This window comes from Castor canadensis, chromosome 2 (genome assembly GCF_047511655.1).
Source record: "Castor canadensis chromosome 2, mCasCan1.hap1v2, whole genome shotgun sequence".
Classification (NCBI taxonomy): domain Eukaryota; kingdom Metazoa; phylum Chordata; class Mammalia; order Rodentia; family Castoridae; genus Castor; species Castor canadensis.
In genome coordinates, this window is record NC_133387.1 from 78,502,716 (window position 1) to 78,527,904 (window position 25,189).

Genomic DNA, 25,189 nt, shown 5'->3' on the forward strand with positions numbered 1-25,189 from the left:
GTAAGTTTCTTTCTTTTAAGTTTTTAAGACACCCGTGAAAGGGATCTTGGGCTGGTTTTTCTTTCTAAGTTTGACTTTGCAAATAGTCTTTAATAATTTGTGCGCTGGGGAATGATAAACCTGCTAAGAGGAGGGAGACAGAAGTCTTTCCAGTCAGCAGAAGCAACAACCAAGGTTAGAGTGAGCAAAAATATTCAACTCTGAAAATGTCCTTACTGTTCCAGATAGAGAAAAAGGAAATATTTTGGGGAGAGGATTCTAGAATTGGTAAAAATTTTGATTAATAAGTTCCTGTATTTAGTTCTCAAAACACAGTCTCATCAAGACAGATATTGTCTATAGATACTGTGTTGATTCTGAAACAGCCCAAGATCTTCCATTATCTTTTTTATTGTTGAAAATTTCATTGCTTTCAGCTTTTTTATTATGTAAAATTTCACACAAGGAAAATAGAATGACTAATGTATAGATTCCCATGCACCCATCACCTGGCTTCCACAGTGATGAACTCAGGGTCCTCGTTGTTTCATCCCCACAACTGTGGTGTGCACACTCCCTGCTCCCCGCAGTCTCATTGAATTGCAATATTTTGAAATGTGACCACTATGAATATTAAGTGAAAGGGGCCTAAAACCTCCCTAAATGATCATACCAGCTCAGTAACTTAAGTTTTACAGATATGTTATTACAAAAAATTGACTTACAAGTTATAGAGAATTAAGACTGAAGTTTCCAATGTTTGTCTTCCCAGTGGGAGCCAAGAGTAGGGGACAGGAGTTAAGATCATGGATTCTGGAGCCAGGTTGCTTAGAATAAAATTTTAGTTCCATTGCAATACAATGCTCTTGAGGAAGTTTCTTAATCCTTTTATGCCTCAGTTTCCTCACATGAAAGTGAAGACAATAATACTGATCTTAAGAGGGTGAGGGATAGTGAGCCAGTGCAGGTAAAGACTTTGAACACTACTGAGAACATAAGATTTGCTCACTATCTCTTGGTCCCACCTTGGGTTGAAATTTCTTCAAAAAGAAAGTAGAAATTTGCATCTGAATGCATTTGGTTGCTTTCTGTCCATTGCTTTTCTCCCAGTTATTTGACAGTAGGAAGCTGGGAAACTTCCCCTTTCAGATCTCTTGCTTGTCCCAGACCCCTGAAAACTCTTGCTCTTTCTCTTCCTCCCAGTTGTGAATTAATTTTCTAAAAATGAACAGTGTCAGGGCTTGCCTTGTCCATCTTCTCTCTTTGAGAGGAGCAGAAGGTATAGAGATTTGTCTAAGCTCACAGAGTGAGGTGTAGCAGATCAGAGAGAAGAGCCCCCATGGTGGGCTCCTCTGATCTCTGTGAGGAGGTGTGTTGTAGCTGGGAGTGGGCAGCTCTGCTCTATCTAGGAGGTTGACTCCCAGCCTAGTTCTTGACCTTCCCTCCCTGAGATAGAGCTCTCTGGACTGTCTAGCTTTCTTCTAGGGTTGCATTAGTAACAAGTATAATGGAATTCTGAGGTGGGCAACAAATGAGGAGGTGAGGGTCTTTGAGGATCTTTTCTACTCCATTCCTTCTGTTTATTACGAATAAAATGGCAATGGCTGCCATGTATTGAGCATTTACCACGTTCCTGGCATTGCACTGAGTGGTTTTCTAACCAGAAAACCCTTATTGTTAATATTTTCTTTTTATAGATAAGGAAACTGTGGCACAGAGGATTAAGCAATTTACTTTTGATTACCCAGATAATAAGACACAACCAGGATTTTGTTCCAAGTTTTCCTGATTTAACAACTTCTTAGAGCATTTGTCCATATGAGATGGGTTTATTCAAACATGTACAATCAAAACACAAACATGGTTTTGCGATGAACTTTCCCAAAGGTGAAAGTTACCAGTATTCCTTTAAAGCAAACTGTATGGAAGCTGCTTTTATCTAGCAATGGTTTTCCCACAGTGACTTTTCATAATGCCTAATTACAAGCTGGAAATTTGTCATAAATCTTGACATATACAGAGGCTGGTGGGGGTGGAGTTACCACTGTAACAAAGTAAATATTGAGCTGAGAGAGTAAAAAAAGAAGTGCTCTTTTAGTAAATTAACCATGCCTCAGTGGTGGATTTTGTTTTTACAGCCATTTGTCTCTCTTGAGTTTTTGTAGAGGATGGGTGAAATTCATCTAAGTCAATTTTCCAGAACATGCAGTGCTGTTGTAAAACAAATGATAAACACTGATGCACTGCAGAAATAAGAATTGGCTGAATCTTCAGGGAGGTGCTGAAGAGAACTGGGACATGCACAGTCAGACATTTTAGAAACCTGGAATTGACTTTCAGTGCTTTTTCTTTTAGATTACTGGTGCAACTGCAAAAATAGAACCGAATGTGTGAATGAAGGGAGAGGTTAATTTCACAACGTTGGAGAATTTTTTTCCCTCTAACAGCGTAATGGTGCTTTTAAATTTTTTTCCTTTACTGAAAGGGGACACTGTCTGGAATTTGGAAGTGAAAATGCAAACAGGTATAAAATGATTTACTTGTCTTTTATCAGGCAATCTAATACAGCCTGCATTCTTTCATTTTTACCTTATTTTCCCTTCATTGTCTGCAGTAGTTTTGTCATCTTGATGGAATCAGCCATGTTTTGTTTATGAAACTACTGGGAGAGATTTGAAATCATTCTTTTCTCTTTTTTTGCAGGAAGGAAAAGGATAAGGGAATTGGAGCTTCTGGAAAGAAAGGGAGTGAAATGGGGGAGTCATTGTTACAAGGCATCTTTGGACCCTTAGACTTTTGGGAAAGCAGAGGCTCTTTAGTACTGGTGACTAAACCATTTTCTGGAATTATTCCACCATCCCTGTTTTCTTTTTTTAAAAATTCTTTTTTCTCTCACTAATGTCTCTATCTCATAAGAACAAAAACTCACAACTCATAAAACAGGGTTCAGGGTTGAAAATTTTTATGTCCCTCTGTGGTTAGAGACAGAAGTGCCATTTAGCTTATCAATGTTCCCTTCTTTGTGTACTAATGGATTTCTGATGGGCTTAGTCACCCACTGGGCTACTGAGTATCTCAATACTTACTCAGTGCCTCATGCTTCTGGATCCTCCCTTTCTATTGTAAATTTGATGATTTGTCAGTGTTCTCATGTCACTGTTATTTGGAGAATAAATGTTTTATTAAAACATAAAATTTAAAATGTAATGCCCTCTTTGAAAAAGAGAGTAAAGGCCATTATGGTTGGAATATGCAAAACAGGGCAAAGTTCCTTGGAGGTGTTGGTGGAGTCCAGACTATGCGGGGCCTGTAATTCATATCGGGAGCTGCATATTGTCCAGCTGCAATCAGAAATGATCTAAAGATTTATGCACACATTTCATGACCTGAATAATATTTTAAGATTAACGTCAGAGTGGAAGATAGATTTATGAAGGCCAAGAGTAGATGTGTGAAATGGGTTAGGAAATTATAGCCTAGTCCAAAAATGATGGTTGCTTCAACTGGGTAGTGGCCGTAGGGATAAGTAATGCACATGACTTGGGAGATGTACATGAGAAGATGGGGCTAATTGGAAGGTGAGCAGGCTTAGACATCTCATATGAAAGGCTTTAAGGCCTTCATTCAAGGGGACATGTTAAGTGGGCAGATGAACATGTAGTTGGTATGTGGTATGATTGATCACTCAGGGACATAGTATGACATAAGGAAACTGAGGGCCCCATACTCAACTCTGGGAATTTCTAAATTTTAGAAGATGGGTAGAGGAAAAGCAGCAGGATGAGGAGATAGATAAGTAATAGCCAGAAAAAAAAAGGTAAAACCGAACAGTTGCAGTTTTTAAGGAAGACATAAGAAGAAAGCATCTTGTGGAGTAAAGGGTGGTTATTTATGTGTAATAGAGAAACATGGGACTGGGAACATGGAGTTCATTGTGATAAAATAAATAGGCAGAAGATTGTATTGCATGTTTTCACTTTATTACAAGCTAGTTCATATGTCTAATACTATGTGTATGTTTGTGTGCATGTGTTGGCTTAGCTATATTAAATTCCTTGGTACTTGTCACCAAGGTAGGAAGTCGAATTTAACCATTGTCAATGTCTTATGTTGATTGAGACATATTGTCTCATTAGTTTTACTTATGACTGATTGAATTAAGACATGAAGACTAGGAATAAGCCGTGTTTTTCTGAAATAGTGATGTATTTATAAATGATCTTTCCCATTTTCATTTAACTGCACAGTATTCAAGGAGACAGTAACAAACTGTTCGAGAGTAAATTTATTTTCTGTAAACTTTGAGACACTTGAGCCCCGCCCTTTCTTCATATGTTTTTTCCTAAAGGCTGCAGGTACAAGTGTTTGTGTCACCTGGGGACAGTTTTGTCCTTCAGGACACATTTAGCAATATCTGGGGATTTTTTTGGTCACAAGTGGGAACAGGTATATTACTCGCATCTGGTGGAAGAGGCCTGGGATGCTCCTAAGCATCCTATAGCACATACAGAAACTTCCTACAGCATAGAATTCTTTGGCCCAAAATATTAACCATTGTCAATGTCTCTTGTGTGAATCTTCTCTTCCATAAGGGTAAACACAATTCTGAATTTTTTGTTCACTGCTTTTTACTTTGCATTAAAATTCTGCTACATATATGTCTCCCCAAATGATATATGAAATTAGATTTTTTATATGTTTATGCTGTAGGATGAATTGCAAAGGGAGGGGAGGGAACAAATAAAGCAAACTCTGTACCTCTTTGAGAAATTCAGGCACCTGACAGTGAGGTTGGCATCATGGTGGGGCAATAGTCCCAGTAGAAAGGAGTAGACATCCCTTGTGATGCATCAGAGGCTGAACAAGGAGTCCAAGGTCAAGATGATATTGTCATAACCACAGAGCTGCACTGGAGGTTTTAATGATAAGATTCCAGAAGGAGGCAGGGAACAAGGGGGATACAGAGTGAGACTCAGTTGGTAAGCTGTGCCTTCTTTCAGCAAGATGGCGGTACTACACAGTCCATTGTCTGGACTTGGATTTACCAGGCTGCAGGGCATCTAAGAGTTTGCCTTCTCTGGGCAATCCATGATAGGGATGTGTGATTGTTGAGGTGGTAGAAATGGAAATAGAGGTTGGAGAGGATGCTTCAGTGTGGGATACGAGTTGAAGCCACATTAAAGGAAGAAAGGAGGAAGAAAAGGGGTCTTAAGCTTAGGGAATGCCCATTGGAAATGGGATTAAAACATATTATGAGGGGCTGGAGCCCTAGCAAGCTCAAGACCCTGAGTTCAAACATCAGTACTGCCAAAACAAAAAGAAAAACATATTATGAACTTTTCAGTTGCATTTTGATTATTTTTATTTTAAAATCCTCTGTCAGTTTATTTCTGTTTATATTCTTCTCCTGCCTGCTTCCCAATAATACATCATGGTAATGGCTTAACACTCAAAACTAGGTTAGATTTTTGTGACAGTAAATATACGATTTGGTTTGGAATATTTATAAGAAGACTTGGAATAAGTTTTTTTGTCTTGATCCAAAAGATCTGAATCATCAGAACTGTAAGTGGCATCAGTGTGAAGTAAAAAATATGACAGGAGCAAAGTTTGTTCCCAAGGCTGCCATTCTCCTTTCTGTTAGTTTCATTGGTCCTAAATTACCTCATCTTTAAAATGAGAAGATGGTGTAGATAATGTGTAAAATTATTTAAGATGTTTTCTCTGCCATTTGAGCATCCTTCCATTAACTTTCATGAACCTCCTCCCTATCTGCTTAAGTCTACAGCCCAGGGTTTCCCTTGGCTCGCTCTTCTCCTCTGCCCCATGGAAACATCACAGTGTACTGTGTTGTTCTCTTTTTCCAGAGTCCTGCTAGCTGCTAGTCTACTAGCTGTCGAGTCTGTATTATTAGCAGTAATTCACAATGTGCTATATTATTGGCCTAACGTATTCACTTCTAGATGGCATCTTCACTGGGCGCTCCTTTGCCTGAACTGAAAGTAGTGTTTAATGGTGGTCTGTTCAGGTGCCTCGGCAGGTGTAAGCTAAACTGGGTGATATCATTTTCACAAAGGCTTTTTGGTGTATATTTATCCAACTTTGTAAACATGGTATTAGAAATGTACATTCTAATTTTTTTACATTTTCCCTTATTTGAGGTGACTTTCTCAATACAAATTTTTTACTTTCAAGCCATTAACTTTCTTTTATTGAATTTGTACTTACATTGATTATGTCCTTAAGTCAGGATTTTTTTTTTTTTCTGCAGGTACTGGGGATTGAACTAAAGCACTGGAGCTTGCTAGACAAGCACTGTACCACTTGAGCTATGCTCACAGTGCTTTTGCTTTTCAGTTTGTTTTATAGGTAGGTTCTTGTGCTAATGTTACCTGCTCCAACCTCCTGAGTAGCTTGGTCCACAGGCGTGTGCACCACTTCTGGGCCAGGTTTTTTTTTTTTTTTAATACTATTTCAAACCTAGGAAACTCTTAGGCATATGCTACAAGGGGGAAAAAAAAAACCATAAAAATAAATTTTAAACCTGTAATCATATATTTTCTATAAACTGAAATGTTTATTAAAAATTTTATGGTACCATGAAGAAAAACTCAGTAAATAAGAATTCTTTCATATTTGCAGTTAGTATTGAATCTGGCTCAAAACAAGAAGTTAGATTAATAGTGCTTTTGGAGCCCAACTTTTCTAGGGTTTTCAAATGAATAAAGATATTTGTATAATTAAAATTCAGTTTATTGTTGAAACTGAATTAAGATGACAGTGAAAGAAAAGGACAGCCTCAGGTATGTGACTCTGCATTTTAAAGTGGTACATTTAATGTTTATGCAGGAGTAAGATTTTTTTAAAAATTTATTTTAAAAAGTGATTAGCACCTTGGTTATACAACTAAGATTTTTTTTTTTTTGCAACACTGCATAAGATTTCAAGCCTTTTTTCACTTCAAATTTTGACCTAATTAGAAAAGTTCCGATAATTATAGTGTAATATATTCCCTCAGTTTTGTAAGCGCCTTTGGGTAATGTATTGGAGAGGCAAGTAAGCCCATCAAGAAGTGTAATGGACCCTATCACATTTCAAGATGTATTTTTTCTCCACTACTTCTTCTTCAGATTTAGCTCTGTGTTTGATGTTACCACACTCTACTAGGCGAGTACTTTTCCAGTACTTTAACTCTGTTTGCATACAAAACGTGTTTTTGGTCTGGCTTCCACTGCAGATCTTTTTCCTTGAAATAAGGTGACATGATGTGATTTTTTACAGCCAGAAAAAAAAAAGGTTTTTGTTCATCTTGAGAGGTTAGAGAAAGAAAAGTTGTCACTGAATAAAGTGCATGGCTTGATACAATTTAAAAAAAATGGGCTCGTGTCAGCTTAAAAAAGCAGGAACCAGCTCTTGTTTGGTGGGAAGGTATGACTGGTCTGGTAGTAAAGGGACATTCCAGGCTCTGCACAGAGGGAAGAGTCCCCACTCACCTTTGCCTCAACAAGCACTTTCTCCTTCATGGTAACTGTAAACTGCCTGTTCTAGTCAGAGATAATAAATTTTGACAGCTTCTCAAGAGACTCTCTTGACAAGTAAGAGCTTTACTATCTCTGCTTTACCAACACTCAAAGCCTCCTGAGACATTAAGCAACTTTCCCAGGAACTCTGATATCACCAAAAATTCAAGTCTTCTTCCTAGAGATGCCTGTCTCTCAATGTGCTGACTTTTCTCAAGAATGTCAAGGGTGAGATCTGATATTTACTGTTTTCATTTCTGGTGGAGAGCTCAAGTGGTAGAGCACCTGCCTAGCAAGTATGAGACCCCATGCTTTCTTTCATAAATTTGAGGTTGTCTGACTTAATAATACCTTCATGAAGAAACACAGTGATCTGAAGAGCATTTTTAAAGCAGGTTATATAAGCCACTTAAGCATTGTGCATATACTAAGTGGAAAAACTCAGATTATGAGTCAGTATGTACTTTGCTGAAGTAAAATTAAAGCCCACTATAAGAGCAGGTTTTGTTTATTTATTTATTTACTTATTGTTTTCGCTGGGGATGGAACCTGGGGCCTATGCATGCTAGGCAAGTGCTGTACCACTGATCTATACCTCATTTCCTAACAAATTGGTTTCATTTTTCAGCTTGGAAATGCCTTTCTAAGCAAATATCTTAATATATATGAAGTTAAAGTTTCTGAATGCTGTGCATCACAAATTATCCCATGTAAACAGATAGTTTATATTAAAAAGAGCTTTGCTTTGTACTTTACTAGAAAAGAAATTCCTTGTGTTTTTTGGAAGACAAAGATGATTTTATGTATATATAAGTGATAAAAAATTTCATTTTAGGAGAAATGCAATTATTTTATTAATGGATTTTCAGTTGATAACAACAAAATCATATATTGTAGTTACTAATAAAGAAGAATTTACATCAATCTTCATGAAAAGGGCTGAGAAAAATACTGTCAAATAAAGTATTAAGTAGAATTAAATTAATTTTTTTCTTTAAAACTGAAGTTAAGAAATGTAAACATTTTTGCCCTCTAGGTAAAAACACTTTTTTCTTCAATGCAGTTTTCTAAGTGAAATGTTTATTATATTTTGCATATTTGCATATACATTTTGATGACCTTGTCATACTCATTTTGAGTCAAACTGCTTAAAAGAATATTCTTTCAAGTTAATTCATTCAGCTAGAACTTTCTGCTTTTCAATATAAGCATCAGAATTACATTTTAAAAATGCAAATATCTAAGTGATTTGAACATAGAATGTCTATATTCTCAGCTAAAGCAAATTAATTTAAACATGGTAGTTGAACTTGTATTTTATCATAGAACATGAACTTGTCTTATTTTTCAAGCTTATGCTGAAAAATGATTATCTATTTTCTTGCATAAAGTGATTTAATCCTTTATTTTATTCCAGACTTCTTTAGGTTTCATTTAGTATCCACTAGGACAGCAAATAGCTTAATACTTTCTTTCATATTATATCTAGATACTTAAATGCAGAAATGGAAGCCAAAACTTTGTGTCCTATTGCATTAGAATATATAAGTTTACATAAAATGTATGACAATAAATGTGTGTTTAGAATAAATCACTGTATTAAGTTTTTGTGACTTATGCTGCAGAGACCAAGAGATAAAAATAAATCGGCCCTCAACTGAGAAGTTCTAGCTCCACTCCCTTTTCTACACCAGACACTCATTTTTAACAGTGAGGGTGCAATGGAAAAGTCTTGTTAATTAGATGTTTTCATATAATAAGGTCTTAACGACTTGTGTTTTCCTATTCCCTTTCTACCTCCACTGAATTCCATATTTAAGAAAATGGATCTTGTTTAAATCTTTGAACTTGGTCATTTTTGTGCATGAGCATTAACAAAGTAATTAACTCATCTAAATGATTTAAATATTCAGAGGCTATACTGCTTTTGTAGTCATAGATGCAGTTCTCTAAAGTCTAAAATATTCAGGTGTTAAGGACAGAGAGCTCATCATCGGTTGTTGATTTCCTTAAGTGGAAATTTAGGAGTTTAAATTTAGGCTTAAGAGGCAAAGTTGTACAGCAATTAACTAGAGCATGTTCAGTGATTAACACTTCTGGTCTGCTTGTTTGTCTGTACTCTTGGGTCAGTGCTGCTGCTTTTATGCATTTAATTGCCACTTGTGACCTATGCCCATATGCATAGTTCTCTATCATGGTTCCACTGGGACTCGCTGGGCATACTAGTTTTTATGGAGCATTTTAGTCACAAAATGAGAAAGAATCCAGATGACGATATTAAATGTATACTGTGCATTCTTTTATGATTAAAGCGTTTTCGGGGTGGGGGCTTGAGAGAGGGTTTCACTATATAGCCAGGCTGGCTTTAGACTCACATTCCTCCTGCCTCTGCTTCCGGAGATTACAGGTGTTCATTACCACGCCTGCCTCTTAAGGCATGGCTAATGTGCATGGTGTGGTTCAGTCATGGTTAGAATATCACAGAAAGGGCAAGGGTCTTTCTGGAAGGAAGATCTAGGTCTTTTATAATCATTAACTAGTTGAGTGACATTTGCAGACTGAGTTTACTTTCCAGTCTTTTTCCTCATCTGCAATACCTACATTATAAGGTAGTAGTAAAGTAAATTGAAAAGTTTCTTTTTTCTTTTTTATCTTTTTTGTTCTGCTAGAGGTTGAACTCAGTGCCTCCTGCATGCTGAAAAGCATTCTACCACTGGGCTATACTCCAGCCCATGACAAAGTCTGAACCTAATCTAGAAGATAAAGACAAACCAACTTGCCTTTGTGAGTCACAGTTTCTTCATTTATGTTTACTCCATAAGGTAGCAGCAAAGGTAGTGTGAAATAATTATGTGGAACTAGGAACTAACTTTCTAGAAGGTGCAGACACTGTCTAGTCTCTAGTACAGTGTTTTGGGTATACAGACTGCTGGGTCATTATTTGTTTGAGTGTATTAAGGCACTTAGAATATTGGTAGGTATTCAACAAATACTAATTCTTTCCTTTTTTTTCAACATTTTATATCTGGTTGAGATACTAGCCAACATTAGTAAAGATTTCAATTTTAAGTAACCTTTTCTTCCAGGTCCTAATTTCTCACATATGTAATATCAGCTAAGGTTTTATTAATTGGCCTTTTCATAGCTTTTCCTAAAATCGTGATTTCACTGGATGCAGTAGCATAAAGAAGCATTAACAGACTGATAGTTTCTCATAGAAAGGACAGCACTTTAGTTAATATAATAATTTAGTATAAGGTAACTTCATCCCCCAGTGGGATGAACAATTAACAGTATTAGAAGTACCTGAGTTTCCAGAGATAGCAAAAGGATGGTTAGAGAATGACATCTTATTTTTTTTAAGTTGAAAAGCATAGGTGCTGTAGTCCATAACAGTGACTGTTAGGTGTCCACCAAGATTGGCTCCTTGTTGTTCCATAGAAACAGAGCTGTTGTTGAACACATGGCCAACTACAGCTAATCACTACCATGTCCAGTCCCTACTTGAGGTAGGTGTGGCCACATGGCTAAGTTCTTATAGGCAGAATGTGAGTGATTGTGCTGCTTCTAGATCTGTGCTTTAGGACATTGCTAATTCTCTTTTCTTCTTCCTTCTCTTGCTGGCTGGAACCCCCAAGTGGTTCTGATTCAGCTTTAACTATAAGCTGAGAATGGTACCCTAGGAAATGTCAGGGCAGCAAGGTGAAAAGAACCTTTTTGCTGAAGGCCCTGCCAACATGAAATGCTGCATAAGAAACTGTTGTTTAAGCCATTGCATTTGCTGGTTTCACTGTTATGGTAACTTAAAACCTGAACCCTGACTGATACAGAGTCCTATAGAATTTGGTTGATCTGGGCTCTGCTTATCATCAGTCGGGAGATTAGACATGAATATCCAGGCCTCAGGGCCCTCACGTGTTCTCTGGTACTGTTAAGGGATTATGTAAGAGCTTAACATTTTTGCATTTATAATATTCCAAGTGCTTTGCTAAGTGCCTTCCACATAGTGCCATTTAATATTCATGACCAAGATTAAGTTAGGGATTATTATCTGGGTTTTATAGATGGGACTGCTCAGGAATAATGGTTGTAGGTTACTTTTCCAAAGGTCTAGAGCTACTTATGACAGAGCCAAGTTTTAAGATCAAACACTTGATCCCAGAGTTCACAATATTAACTAATACCAGCAGATCTTAGCACAGCCTAGAAAATATTAAGTATTCTATAAATGCTAATACGGTTATTAATTCTTTAGCAAACCTTAAATGGATATGTGTTATAGGTAACTCTTGGTCAGACTGTGAGGACGTCTTAATAGAGGACACAGAACTATAAACAAATCATTCCAGTGCAAAGACTACCTAAAAGCTGAAAAGTAGCTTCTTTGTGACAAAAAGGAAATAGTGACAAATGAATCTTAGGAATTACATCATCTACCATGAGACAATAGAGTATGCCACATTCCACACTACTTAAATTAATATTTGAAGATATATACACCAAATTCAGTGAGGGCAGGATGGGGAAGCTATTTTTCACAGATCTAAGAATAAGTCTTACGATTTGTTTCTGAGAACTTTTGAAGAAGGATCCTGAATGGAAGAGGTATGAGAAGCAAGGTGAAGTATTGGGATTTCATATAGGCCACTCTTTGCTTATTTTTCCATGAGTGAATCCTTATTGCCATGGTAGGTTTTCATAGCTCTCAGTATTAATTGGAGCAGGGTAAAAAGTTTAACAGCTGGAATTTTAAAATGGGGTTTCTTAATAGAGTAAAAAAAAAATCAATTTTTGCTCACATGCTCATCCTCCAAGGCAGGAAGACCTTCTATAACCCCCTGACACAAAGTGAGTGCTCAATACACAGTTGTAGAATAAGAAAATGAATAAATGGTGTTAGGTTTGCATAAAAGAAATGTAAGTTTTGTTAGTTTCTTCTATATCCTCAACTAATCTTGAACAAGAAGAAAAAACTGAAAACATTTCATGGAATAATTTGCTTATATTAAAAAAAGAAATCTACACTTAAATTTGCTGGTCCTTTCACCTGCTCTCACTTTGACAACTGGTACATGTCTAAAGAATCATATCTAAACACTTAGCAAAATAATATACCACTCCCCTTTTAGCAATTTTTCTGGTCTGTATGTCAATGGAGAGGCATGGTAATTGATAACCATTTGAAACAGACAAAGTTCTGCTTTACCTTTGTGGAGGATGCAAAGAAACAAGGTTTCTTATCTCTAGGTATGAGCCTACCACTTTCAATGTAATGAGAATAGTTAAAACCTTTCAAAAAGTAGAAAAAATTTTTGGGATCTATAAATATCATGTCTGTGGAAATGTTACAAATATAAAGGTACAAGTACTTTAACTTAATTTTAAGCAATTTGCTTTAGTATATGTTTCAATTTCCAACTAGCTTAAACATTTTAACAGGGTCACTAACTAAAATTGATTGTTAGAGACTTCTTTATCCAATTAATGAACTCCATGCTAGCAATCTTGTTGAATTAGATTAATTAGAATGTGAAATTTGCAAAATCAATCCTACACAGAATATTTTTAAACCTCAAAGAGGAAAACAGTCTTTATTTTAACCTTGTTTCTTTCATAATTTTGTAGGTTTGTTTAAGCATGTACAAAAAAAGAACATTTCCTGTCAGAAAACAGTTAAGCTTGAACTCAGATCTATAACTACTCAGGCTGTGAAGAGTTTGTAACCTAATCTTTATTTTTTAAAGTATATCATTTTCTCTCCTAAAGTACTATTTTACCTGACTTAGCACATGGTATTGAATTTTAATTATCTTTAAGATATAAGAAAGTTTTGGGATCTTCCCTAGATTATTTGTAATGCACTAATTTGTGGATAAAAAACAGAGGGTAGGGGAAGGGGGTAGGGGGGAGAAATGATCCAAACAATATATGCACATGTGAATAAACGACTAATTTAAAAAAATGTTAAGAATGTCTAACCTGGAGAGGAAGTGTTGCTAACCTTTTCCTCATAACAAAAAGAAGTGGAGAATATATGAGGCCAAGATATATATATGATATGTTGCTAACCACTGTTTTCCCTCTTTTTTCTGCCTGTCTCTTGATTTAAACGAAATTCTAGAGATTACTATGGATTTTCATGGATAAATATGCAGGCAGAAAAATAGGATCCTTTGAATCCTTTTTTAATGCCCTATCTACAGGTCCACTGTGTAAGGTAAGCTTTACCTGTTTAGATGTAGACAGAGTTACAGAAGCATCAGGAATACAGTCCCATGGCCGGTGAGGGATAGAATTAGCATCAATTCCAAATCCTAAGCTCCTGCCAGGTGCTTATCATGATCTCTGCATCGATCTAAGTCACCCACCTTTCATCACACAATTATGTTTACTGAGTGTTTGACCAGAATCATTGTAAAGCTGGGCATGTTTTATGGGATTTGGGAAGTACTGACGTATGTCATTTCAAGGACAATGAAATCTTCAGCCTCTTATATGGCATTTATTTTTCTTTTCCCAAAGCATACTTATCCTTGGTTTAACACTCATTTCCTTCAAGGTCTTTTTAACAAGGCCATGCAGATTTTCCAAAAAATATAGTGTGCCAGTGACAGTTTATTCACCTTACTTACATAGTTCGAGGAACTGCTTGTTTAAATTTAGATACCGTCTCTGATGAAATGTTTTGACAAAGTAATACAGCTTGATACTATTTAAAATATTTTGACAGATGGGAAAATTGTTTCAGTCTGAGCTGAGCAATACTTTATAGGAGTATTTTACGACTTAGGAAAAAAATGGTAAAGGTAGCCTTACTGTTCCCAAAAATAACATCCTTTCCATTCTCCCTGAGAAAAGAAAGACCTCCATTCAGTCAGAGATTACAATATGTGTGCTGCGTATGTTGAGAATTCATGCAATTTAAACAAGAAGGAACATTTGGGCACTATTTCCAAACAGGGAACATTTATTGTTCTGTAAGCAAACAGAACCTAAAGAACTTTTAGAAACATTTGCTGTGATAGCACTTTATCAGAGTCTTCTCATGCCCCAGTAAGATTGTTCTCCATTAATAAAAGAGAATTACTAGAATTTAAAACTTGCTTGGTGAGAAAAAAAATCCTCAACCTAATTACTTCAATGTCTAGAGTTTTTAGAATGCTTTAAATTGGTTTTGTATCTTTTAAATTAGTTACAAAGGAGTAAGATACATGTGGTCCTTGTTTGTGGTATTAAGCTAATGTGTTGAAGAGGTAAGATAGGGCAGAGGTCCTTGGAGTGTTGTCTCTGGACCAGAAGCATCAGCAACACTTGGGAACTTGCTAGAAATGCACATTCTTGCCCTTCTGAGTCAGACACAGGTGGAATTCAGCCTCATGGCTCCTGGTCATTTTGATGCTTTTTGTATTTTGCTGAATGCCAAGATAGAGACCTTCAATTTCTGCCTTTAGAAGGAAGGGGAATTGGAGGGAATTACTAGGAGGGGTGTCTAAGGTTCCCCTTATGTTATTTTTGACTGTGAAATCTTCATCTTCTATTTTATGTATGACATATTTTACATTGGGTTCTGTAAGTAACCACTGTTTTCAAAACCACTGGGATATCTCTTTCTTTGGAGGAGGATGGATGAGGGCTCATTACGTCTCCACAGGTTTAGAGCATCTCTTTCTGTATCATTGTTACATTAGCCATGTGTGTGACCTGAAATGAGCTTGGTCAGTAAAGTAACAGTTGATCTGTGTGTCAGCAATAGCCTGTGCTGATCAGGCCTCTTAAGGAACATGTGTACAGATTAGTGATGCTAGCTGTATTTTCCTAATCATCACGAGAGGCATAACCATAAACATTATGCATGTAAACTGATGTTTAAGGCCTCCTGCTGTTTTTGCTGGGCAGTAGTCACCATTTACACTTGGGAATGTCCCACAATCCCTTGTCCAGTAATAGTCTTGCCCACCACACCAATTCTGGCCTCTTTCTTCAATAGGTTACTGCAGGTCAGACAGAGAACTTACACGGGATTGTTACAGTGAAAATATACAATCGGAGGAAAGGGATGTTGACATTTTCTCCAGGTCTTTATGAACTTGTGTAATTCCCTTGCACACACTGTAGAGTTCATTTCCAAGATTGCTGAGGGCTCCTAATTTCAGTGTGTTTCTGATACAATTATGTTAAATAAATCCACTATATTATCTCTTTTCAATTTATGTTTCTAAGAAATTTTCCAAGTAAATTGTTGACAATTGTATCTATAGATACTTCATTAAACTTTAAGACGTGTATTTTAATGTAGTACTTTCTCACATTAATTATATACTGTTTTGCTTGCTTACCTCTCAGTTCTGAATGAAAACAAAATAGGTTAATATTATTATAACAGGAATCATGTACTTATTACAGAGGGCTTGCTCGGTGCCAAGGCAGTGTTCTAAGTGCAATGTATTTTGTTTTTGATTAACACATTTTGTCCTCCACAGTCAACCTGTACGAAGGCTTTTAATCTTTTGAACATGACTCCCAAGGAAAAATTGAAACTTAGTTCACATATATGTGAATATGTATATATTCTTATGTATATATTATTACGTGTATATATTACTATGTATATATTCTTATGTATGTATTTTACATCATTGGGAAAAATCACAAACCAACTAATAACTCAATTTTCTTTTTTCATTAAGAATAATAATTGAGGGCAGGCACAGTGCCACATACCTATAGTTCCAGCTCCTTGAAAGGCAAAGATAGAAGGATCACAGTTTGAAGACAACTTGGGGGAAAAAAAATCAGGATGACCCTATCTCAAAGAATACACCATAGTGCTGTAATACATCACTCAGGAGATGTACGTAGGAGGCTGGCAGGGCCAAAAATGCATGACCCTATCTGAAAAGTTACCAAAAATCAAAAAAGGATGGAAGCATGGCTGAAGTGGTACAATGTTCTCTCAGCACATGCAAAGCCCTGAGTTCAAATTCAGACCACCACCAATAATAGTAATTATAATAATGCCAGTTGAAATTCAGCAAATTCATTTCATATGCATGCAGAATGCAACTTGAAGAGTACAACCTGCAATTCTTGCAGTCTGAAGAATGAAAAATTGTGCTGTCAGACAGATAACATTATTATCCATATTTTATAGATAAGGAAGTAGGCACAGGAAGGTTATGTAAGTGACTCATAGATCCAGAGTTCAAATGTGGACATCTGTTTCAAAGCCCTCAGTGCTAACCCTATGTTCTGTCTTGCCTGATCAGAACCTCAGATTCTAGTACTGTCAAGGAGAGGTGTACCAACTGGGGAATTGTTCTCTGAAATACATAGACAATACTGTGATCTTGTGGCAGTATCAGAATTTCTAACTGAAGGGCCTGGAAATGAAGGGTAGGGATTGGCTGAAGATTGGTTTTGGAGCCACTGTTTTTTTTTTTTAATCTTAGAATGTGTATTTGTTTTGGGAAAATTTTTTGTGAAGAGGCTGATGAAGATTAGTTTGAAAGGGAAATGGCTTTTGCCACCAAACTGCCCTCCTGGCACTACCAAGGGAAATTTACTTTAAACAATCAGAACAGTAGATGAAAAATGTGAACCTAAACTCAAAGCTAAGCCTGTGTGGTACAGGGCTTCCTGGGGAGTGGGGAGAGGATGGGATGACATTGTAGGCTGTGTTCTGACTCCTTGCATAGCAATGAAGGACTGCCAACATGGTGGAGTAATAATATTACATGCATTATTCTTTCCCTAGTGTTGTTACATGTGCTTTTAAAATATGAATTAAATGCAGCAATACAAAAGTCAAAGCTAGGAGAGACCCTGAGTGAAATGCTTAAACCTCTCCCCTGTTTTCCTTAATTGTCGTGCTCCACTCTTCAGAGACAATCACTCTTCTCTCTTTCTCATGTGGCCTTCTAGAAGTTTGTGCTATTTGTGTCTGTGTTTCATGTATAAACGTGCTCCTGCCTCCTTGTTCACAGCTATATAATATTTCATCGTGTGGAAATTACATTTGGTAATTTCTAAACTTCAGCAAACTTGATTATTTGAAATGTAAATTGCTCTTACATTTTTTTTTCCGGTGGTTCTGAGGTTTGAATTTTATAACTCATGGCCTCATGCTTAGTAGGCAGATGCTCTTACCATTTAAGCCACTTCACCAGCCCTGCTCTTAGAGTTTTAAGTCCTCTGTGTGGTCTTCATGCTTAGTAGAAGCTTCTCAATCCTCTGAGCCTTCTGCCTGAGGGATCGGATTGTTGAATTAGGTCAGCTGTGTGTCAGGAAGCTGCTTGGTCTCAGTTTTCTGGGATGGCTATTTTTAGCATCTGAACAGTAATCATGGTAAGAAATCTTTGTATCTTGTTCTAGACAATCTTCTCTTGGAAGATTAAAGTGGTCCCTTTTAAAGGATTCAAGAAATGCAATTTGCTAACAGTTTAATGGGTTGATTAGGGACTTTGTTTCTAGAAGGAGATGAATTGTGTGGTGCTCTGAAAGTTCTGTCTGCTTTGTTCTCCATAGCCATAAAAACCTTTTCAGCCTTGTTTTCCTGTAATTCATGGAGATGTGGAACACTGGATGTAAAGCACATGTTTCCTTCAATGCATAGTTACCTGTTTCTTTGGTAGTTCTGGGTGCTCTTAGTTTAGTTTTACAAAGAAAACATCTCTTCACCATCTGAATTTTCTGTTGCCTTTGCATTTTTCAAGAAGAGTTTTGCTTCTTTCAGGAAAAAAAGTATTCAATATTAGTGAGTGATAATTACATGGAAAATAAGCAGCAAGGCAGTCTTGCAGAAGTAGAAATTTGCAGATAAGTCATCTGGTTCATTCCATGTTTTCTGACTCAATTGTATCCCCATTGACTCAGAGATAACATAATTGGTGCTATGTAGCAAATAATCTGGAGAAAATCATGCTGCAAATTCTTTGTGAAGTGATTTTAGAAGCTAATATTTTCCTGTCAGGAGATTTATGACCTGACAGAATTATTAAGGCTCAGATCCAAACTCTTAGTTCACTTCCTCATGCTCAGCATTGAGTAAAGATGTAGAGCGCTGGCCAGATATCAGTTAGTCAAGCTCAGGATCCAAGATATGAAATCCTTGTCACCATCAGTGAACTTTGGAACATTTGGATTCTGATATATGCAAATGCTTTCATAATGTATAATATGTTAGGTGAAAAATTATTACGCATGCCAACAATTAAATTTAAAGTGCTACTCTTGAATATTTTATAAACCCTTGGAATAATAATATACCCTTAATGAAAATGAGAATGTTTTGCTTTCTTCACTTGCTAAATCATATGGTCTGCATTGTACTTAATACGCTGCCTCAGTTTATCCTTTCATACTAGAGACTTTATGGCTGAGTAAAATCAAGTGGGACTACAATCGTGTTCACTTGGGAAATTTTGCTTAGAGCCATTTGATACATTTGGAGGGATTTCAGGGATCTACATTGGTTAATTTGAATCTGTAATTTGATTACATATAAAATTAAAGCTAATCTATGTGGACAGAATCAATACTTTTCTGAATTTATTTAGATGGTCAGCATCCAAGCTGTCCCTATCTTCTTTCCTTACAGGGTGAAATAATTCCTTTGCCAAAGTATGCTGGACAGTTCCCTGGTGACAGATACCATAGAAACTCACAGCTATGCTGTTTGCAGTGTGGGACAGGGGAGGGAAATGTGGGTAAGGACCCCCTGTATTCTGGAGATGCTAATAACCATTGACCTGTCTCCACTTCACAGGCTGGCTTGTGGGCACAGTGTCCCCTACCGTGGATCTGCAGACGGTTTCTAAACCAGAATTATAAAATAGGATGATATTTCTTTCAGGCTGGAGATCTCCAGGATAGAAAGACAGGAAAAGTGGAGAGATAAATTATGAATTAGACTGGACTTGCAGTTTGAGAATCCTGCTATTTATAGTTATGTTGGATATGGAATGCCTGGAACTGTGGCAATAAATTGAAGCTAAGGTTTTATTTCAGATAATAACTTTCTTTTTATCTCTGTTGGAACCTTAGTAAGACAACCTAAAGGAGTTTTAGAAGGGCTGCAGGGTATAGCCTTCATCACTCTTTATGTTCAGTGTCATAAACAGGATTTTAGTTACGGAGGAATAGGGAGTTGGCCGAGTTTTCAGGTGATTTGACTCTCTAGCTCCATGAAACTACTGAGTTGAGTTGTTATGGTTGATATTATGAAAATTACTTGATGGATAGATGCATTTAGTAATAAATTAAAAGTAAGTTTGGTAATATTTAAGCAACACAAATATTTTTCTAATTTTTGTGTTTTATGTTTTTTTTTTTCATTTCATATCATCACAGATAAATAAAGTGTTAAGCAGCTAGTGTGAGGAAGGGAGCTGGTGGGAGATGCAAGGAAACAAAGACAGGCCCTGTCCTCAATGGTTTTCAGCATTCTGTTTGAAAAAAACCTGGCAAAAGCATGTGAGAAAACTAACTAACAATGACCACATAAAGATTATGATCTAATTCTAAGTGTCATGCAGTGTCAAAACAGAAGGCATTTGTGCAAACCCCGTGTTGAAGGAAATGAGGGTTTTTTGTTGTTGCGACTAGTGAAGACAGAAGAAACCAACATTTCTGGTTCCGTTTCACACTGTTAAAACTAATATTTATTGAGCATTTTTCTAAGTGCCAGGCACTATTCTGTCTGTTCTTGAATTTTTTTAATCTTTAACACTGGTATGAGATGGGTCTTGTATGATTATCCCTAGAAATAGATAAAGAAACTGAGGCACAGGACTGTACTTTAACTGCCCAAGGTTACACACCTCGAAACTGAAACCTGTAGGAAAATAGGCAGCAGAGCTCAGGAGCCAACTCTCAACTTCTATGCCTTATACTTTTCTTCATTTTGTTTCTATTAGTTAGCAGTCTGCTTTAAACCTGAATAGATGTGCAACTTGCCCTCAGATCAGAGACTTGAAATTTATGTCTATAGAAAATATTCACAGTACTAGATAATTCAAGTGTTTAAATCAATCCCTTTTGATGGAGTGTGGGACTGCACTCTAGCTTTTGGAGTAGAGAACTGTGTATTTATTTAAGTGTGCATTGCCTCTGTCTCTTCGGTCTACACTGACTTTCTTCCTGGGCAGATCCTTGTTATGATGACATCTGTCACAGTTCACCAGAGATTTAGTCACAGCCTTGGTGTCCGTGTTCACAAGGGATCTTCAGAGAAGAGATGGAGTTTATTTGTTTTCTGAGATGGTTTTTTCCAAAGATTCACATACACCAGTGGATCTCAGACCTTAGTGTGCATCAGAATTAGATGGAAGTCTTGTAAAACAATGCAGATCACTAGTCCAGCCCACAGAGTTTTTGTTTTAGTAGTGTTGGGGAGGGTTCTGAGACTGGCTTTTCCCATCTTCACTGGGGGATCCCTACTTTGAGAACCACTCATTCATTCTAAAAAATGTAAATTGAAAGAGTTTAGGTGCTACCCTCCCCTTATTAATATTTGCTTTTCGGCTAGCACATCATTCTTTAAATGTCCCTCCTTTTATTTGCAAAGATTACAAAATTGATGAACAATTTCCTTGGGCCCTGGAAAACTGCAGTTAATCTCTTAATAATGTAATAATCACAGATAAGCTACAGTGATTTTAATAATTGACCGTATTGATTAAGTGATTACTACACTGACAGGCACTTCACCAGGCGTGATACATATATAACCTTAATTAAAGAGACATGGTTCAGTTCTAATCATCATTCTACACTGGCAGGCTATAGTATAGAAAATCACATGTCCTCTTCAGGATTATGTATACAGTACTAGGTAGCCTTAAAATTCAAACCCAGAATTAGACTGGATTCTGACAGCTATGCTGTTCACTAACACATTCTTTTTGTGGTACTAGGGTTTTGAACTCAGGATCTCACACTTAGTAGGTAGTACTAAGCCTCATCCTCAGTACTTTTGCTTTTAGTTCATTTTCAGATAGCTATCCTATCTTTGCTTCCTGAGTAACTGGATTATAGGTGTGGGCCACCATGGCCAGGCCTGACTAACACATTTTAAAGCATGTATATGGATGAACTAAATTTCAGTTAGAATACTTTAGTATTAGCACAAAGTATCTTTCACTCATAATTCTCCTTTTATTTCTTAAGCATCCTAAAGTGAGAATGACTACAGATTTTCACAAGAAAATACTTAAATGTAAATTGCTATTTAGAATGTGACTTTTTCATTTGTAGTTTTCTTCTTCAAATTTCAGAAGCTAAAGTATTAATGTTAAGAATTTCCTTTGAGGATTGGGTCTCTCTTTGCTTTTTCATTGCTTGTTTGTACCTATATCTATTTGAAACGAAGATTTCAAGGAGTGATTGTTAAGCTTTTTGGGGGGATTATAGATTCCTTTGAAAGCCAGTTGAAAAGTATAAAACTTTTTAAGAGAAAAGTGCACTAACTGCCAACTGTCCAATATTTGCCTGTGGACTCTGGATGAAGGCATCGTGCCTTAAATACAGTGAAGGGAAACAAATTGGATTTATATATCTGAAGGACCTAGGTTTGCATCTGTCCCTTCCTATTTATGTGATCATTGGGAAGTTATTCTCAAGTATTGTCTCTTCATCCATAAAATGAAAATGGTAATGATGAAATGATAATATCCAGCTCACAGTGTTGTCTTAAAAATTTAATTTAAAAACCTACCTATATAACCACTACTGTAGTGTTTCTCAAACTTTAATGTTCCTATGCATTTGGCTATCCTATTAAAATTCATCCTCTGATTCAGTAGGTCTGAGTGAGACCTGAGATTTTGCATTTCTAATCTCAGGTGATGCTTTGAATAGCAAAGTGTGCTATGCAGTATGCATAGAAGGAATGTTTCTGTTGATGAAGAGCTCTTAAATGTCACATTCAAAGATTATTTCCATGACAGTTTTGCACTCTCTTTGGGATTATCTGCTAAACTATGCACATGTATATAAGAATTGAGAAGTATGGCATTTAGAACCTTCTCATTGAGAAGTAATTCATTGTTTACTTATTTTGTGCTGTATTGTGGCCCAAAATAAATTTGAAGACCTCTTTGTAATAAGACACAATATAAAAACTTACTTATTTCTGTGGGGCTGGGGCTGTACCTCCTGTCGGGCATAAGGCCCTGGGTTTGATCACCAGTAACACACACACACACACACACACACACACACACACACACAGATTCCTATGTCCATCATAGCAAATGAAATATGTGAGTAACTCTGTGTCATGTGTTTATTTCTAGTGGCCATATTTCCTTAACTAAAGCATCACAAGGCCTTGGCTTTCTCATTATTCTAAAAAGTAAGTTAAGATCTTGAGAGCATTGCTGTTTATACATTTTGAATGAGGAATTGCTGAAATAAGTATGTTGGACTTCTGATAAACTTGGATTTTAAAGGAGAGTTTTGAAGACACGAGAAGAAAAATTATGTAGGAATATGCAGTCACTTACAATGTTGACAAAAAGAGGGAGAACCCCTGACTCTTGTTTTTTCTTTCCTGGATGTACTTGAAAAATTGGTTCGTAGGTCACTGGTGGCATGCTGCCCTGGTGTTGAATCTACTTTCTCTGATAAAAAACAAATCAAATGCTGCCTGAAACAGAGTCCAGACAGGCGAGGGTCTCTGGCCACCTGTGGAGTTGTTGGTTAGGCTGTTAGAACTTTCTACTTGAGGGAAAATGATGGCCCTACTCTATGTTTCATTCTTTTTTTTTAAAAAGACTAGTTGTGTGTTGTAAACAGCTTTTTTTAAAATAAATTTTATTGCTCCATCTTGCACAGATGGTCCAGTGTACATGTCCTTTAAAATAGTTGGTTCTACTTAGAAAATGTGCCTGTCAGAGTGGAAATGGGGAGTGGGGCCAGCCCTCCTTGCACTGTGGAAAGCATGAACATGGTCTTCTCTAGGAGCTTTGACTAATCCTGTCTCTACTGATGGCATGTGCTTGCTTCCTGAACAGCATCAAAGTAGAGAGGAAAGCACCACAGCAGAGTCTGCTTCATCCTGAAGTCTTGCCCCTCTAGGGAGGTTGTAGAATTGGATGGTTTTCTACATGAAGCATGCTAACATCTCTGGAATCAGAGCCCTTCATGAAATAGGGAGAATTACAGAGGACTGTAGCTTAGGACAGGAATTAATTGGAAGATTACTGCTTTAATCCAATAGAAAATGCTAGAGAAACATTTAACTTTTTAAAAAGATGAAATCTTTTCCCTCAGCCTGCATGCTTGATCAATCACACCTTAGACTTTCATTTTCAATAACAATGGAATGTGGCTAGTATTTATTATTGTGGGTTACCTACTCAGACAGCATAACAAATGAATAAATTAAGAGACTCCCAGTGTCACCTGTGGAGGTGAAAATATTTAGAATTTTCAATTCCCACCACATTCATGCATAAAGAAATATACTGGAGAGGGTCTAGACATCTGGATTTTTAAACTGCTCTATTGATTTAAATCAATTCATCCTGGATTAGCAGTTTGCTAGTAAGTACCATAGACCACTGATAATGATCAATTCTTTTTTGAGAGATGCAGGCAGTGAATTATTGGAGACAAGACCCAGGCTTTGGTTTCAAAGGACAAAAGCTCAGACTTAGGTTCTGTCACTTGTCAGCTGTATGAGATCTCTCTTTTCCTGTTTCTTTATAGGTCAAGTGGGGATAATACACTCTCTATCATAGGGTCGTGAAGAAGGTTAAATGTAAAAACACCCACACGTGCCCAGTTTGTTCTTAGTACTTCATAGCCTTTTTTCACTCAGTGTCTGACCCTCCCATCTCAGTTACAACTTCACCCCGGGGAAATGCTAGACCTGCAGGACTCCTGGCCATCCCATACCACCTCACTTAGTGTTTGCACTGTCAGGGTTGAATGGTAAATGGTAACCTGATACATGCTTATTAGTGCTGGAGGGTTGGTCATGATTGTTATGTACACTTCAGCTCTAAGCTGATAATCTTAAAAACATATATGGTTGAAACAAAAACATTTTATGGTGTTATCTTTTTGGAATTTTCTTTTTGTTATTCATTACTAGCAGTAGTTTCTGCGACTGGTGAAGATTAGCTTGAGGTACAGTAACAATTTCAAAACTGTCTCTCAGATCTTAAGTATCTTTTAGTTATTCCCTTCTTTTTATGTTAATGTGTTTAAGCAGAAACAATAAGCCAAAAATGCAGTTTGAAAGCAGGCATAATGTATCCACAAATAAAAGCTTATCTAGCAACCAATAAAATGGAAACGTGAATGTTTTAAGCAAATTCCCAGACAGATTAAAAAAAATGAAATCAAATAAAATATTTGGAAACTATGCTATTTGTTGATGCCTATAAGTTTAAAAATAAACCAAACAAATCTGCTTATTCTTGCAAAGCCTTCATTTTATGAGTTCCATCATTATCAGAATGAGAAATCACCATTGTAAATGCTATACTGAATTTAATTTCTTTCTTGACTTTTAAAACGCACCAATATACTACTTATAATTTATATCTATAAAATTTTCTATAAAATATAGAAAATACTGGGTTTAAGAGGCATCTTTACTCTGTTCCTCAAAAAAGTTTTCAGCCATCCAACTTTGAAAGGAAAATAAAGATGTATTTGTGATCTAGAGGTTTAAATATTAT

At 36.6% G+C, this 25,189-nt stretch overlaps 1 protein-coding gene across 26 annotated transcripts in view; it reads left to right on the plus strand.

The window, feature by feature from the left end:
- Positions 1–25,189, plus strand: part of Hdac9 (histone deacetylase 9) — an 844,179-nt gene that overhangs the window by 181,851 nt on the left and 637,139 nt on the right. For 15 of the 26 annotated variants that reach the window (XR_012445228.1, XM_074065089.1, XM_074065091.1 and 12 more), the window contains exon 1: positions 7–2,503. The exons of 9 other annotated variants lie outside the window; for them this stretch is intronic. Coding sequence is in view for 16 of the 17 variants with exons in the window: in XM_074065089.1 (XP_073921190.1) it covers positions 2,374–2,503 (130 nt within the window). In the remaining variant the exon portion in view is untranslated. Of the gene's footprint in view, positions 1–6; positions 2,504–10,168; positions 10,284–25,189 lie in introns of those variants that run through there. 2 more of the 26 variants (XM_074065090.1, XM_074065097.1) reach the window with 2 other exon arrangements.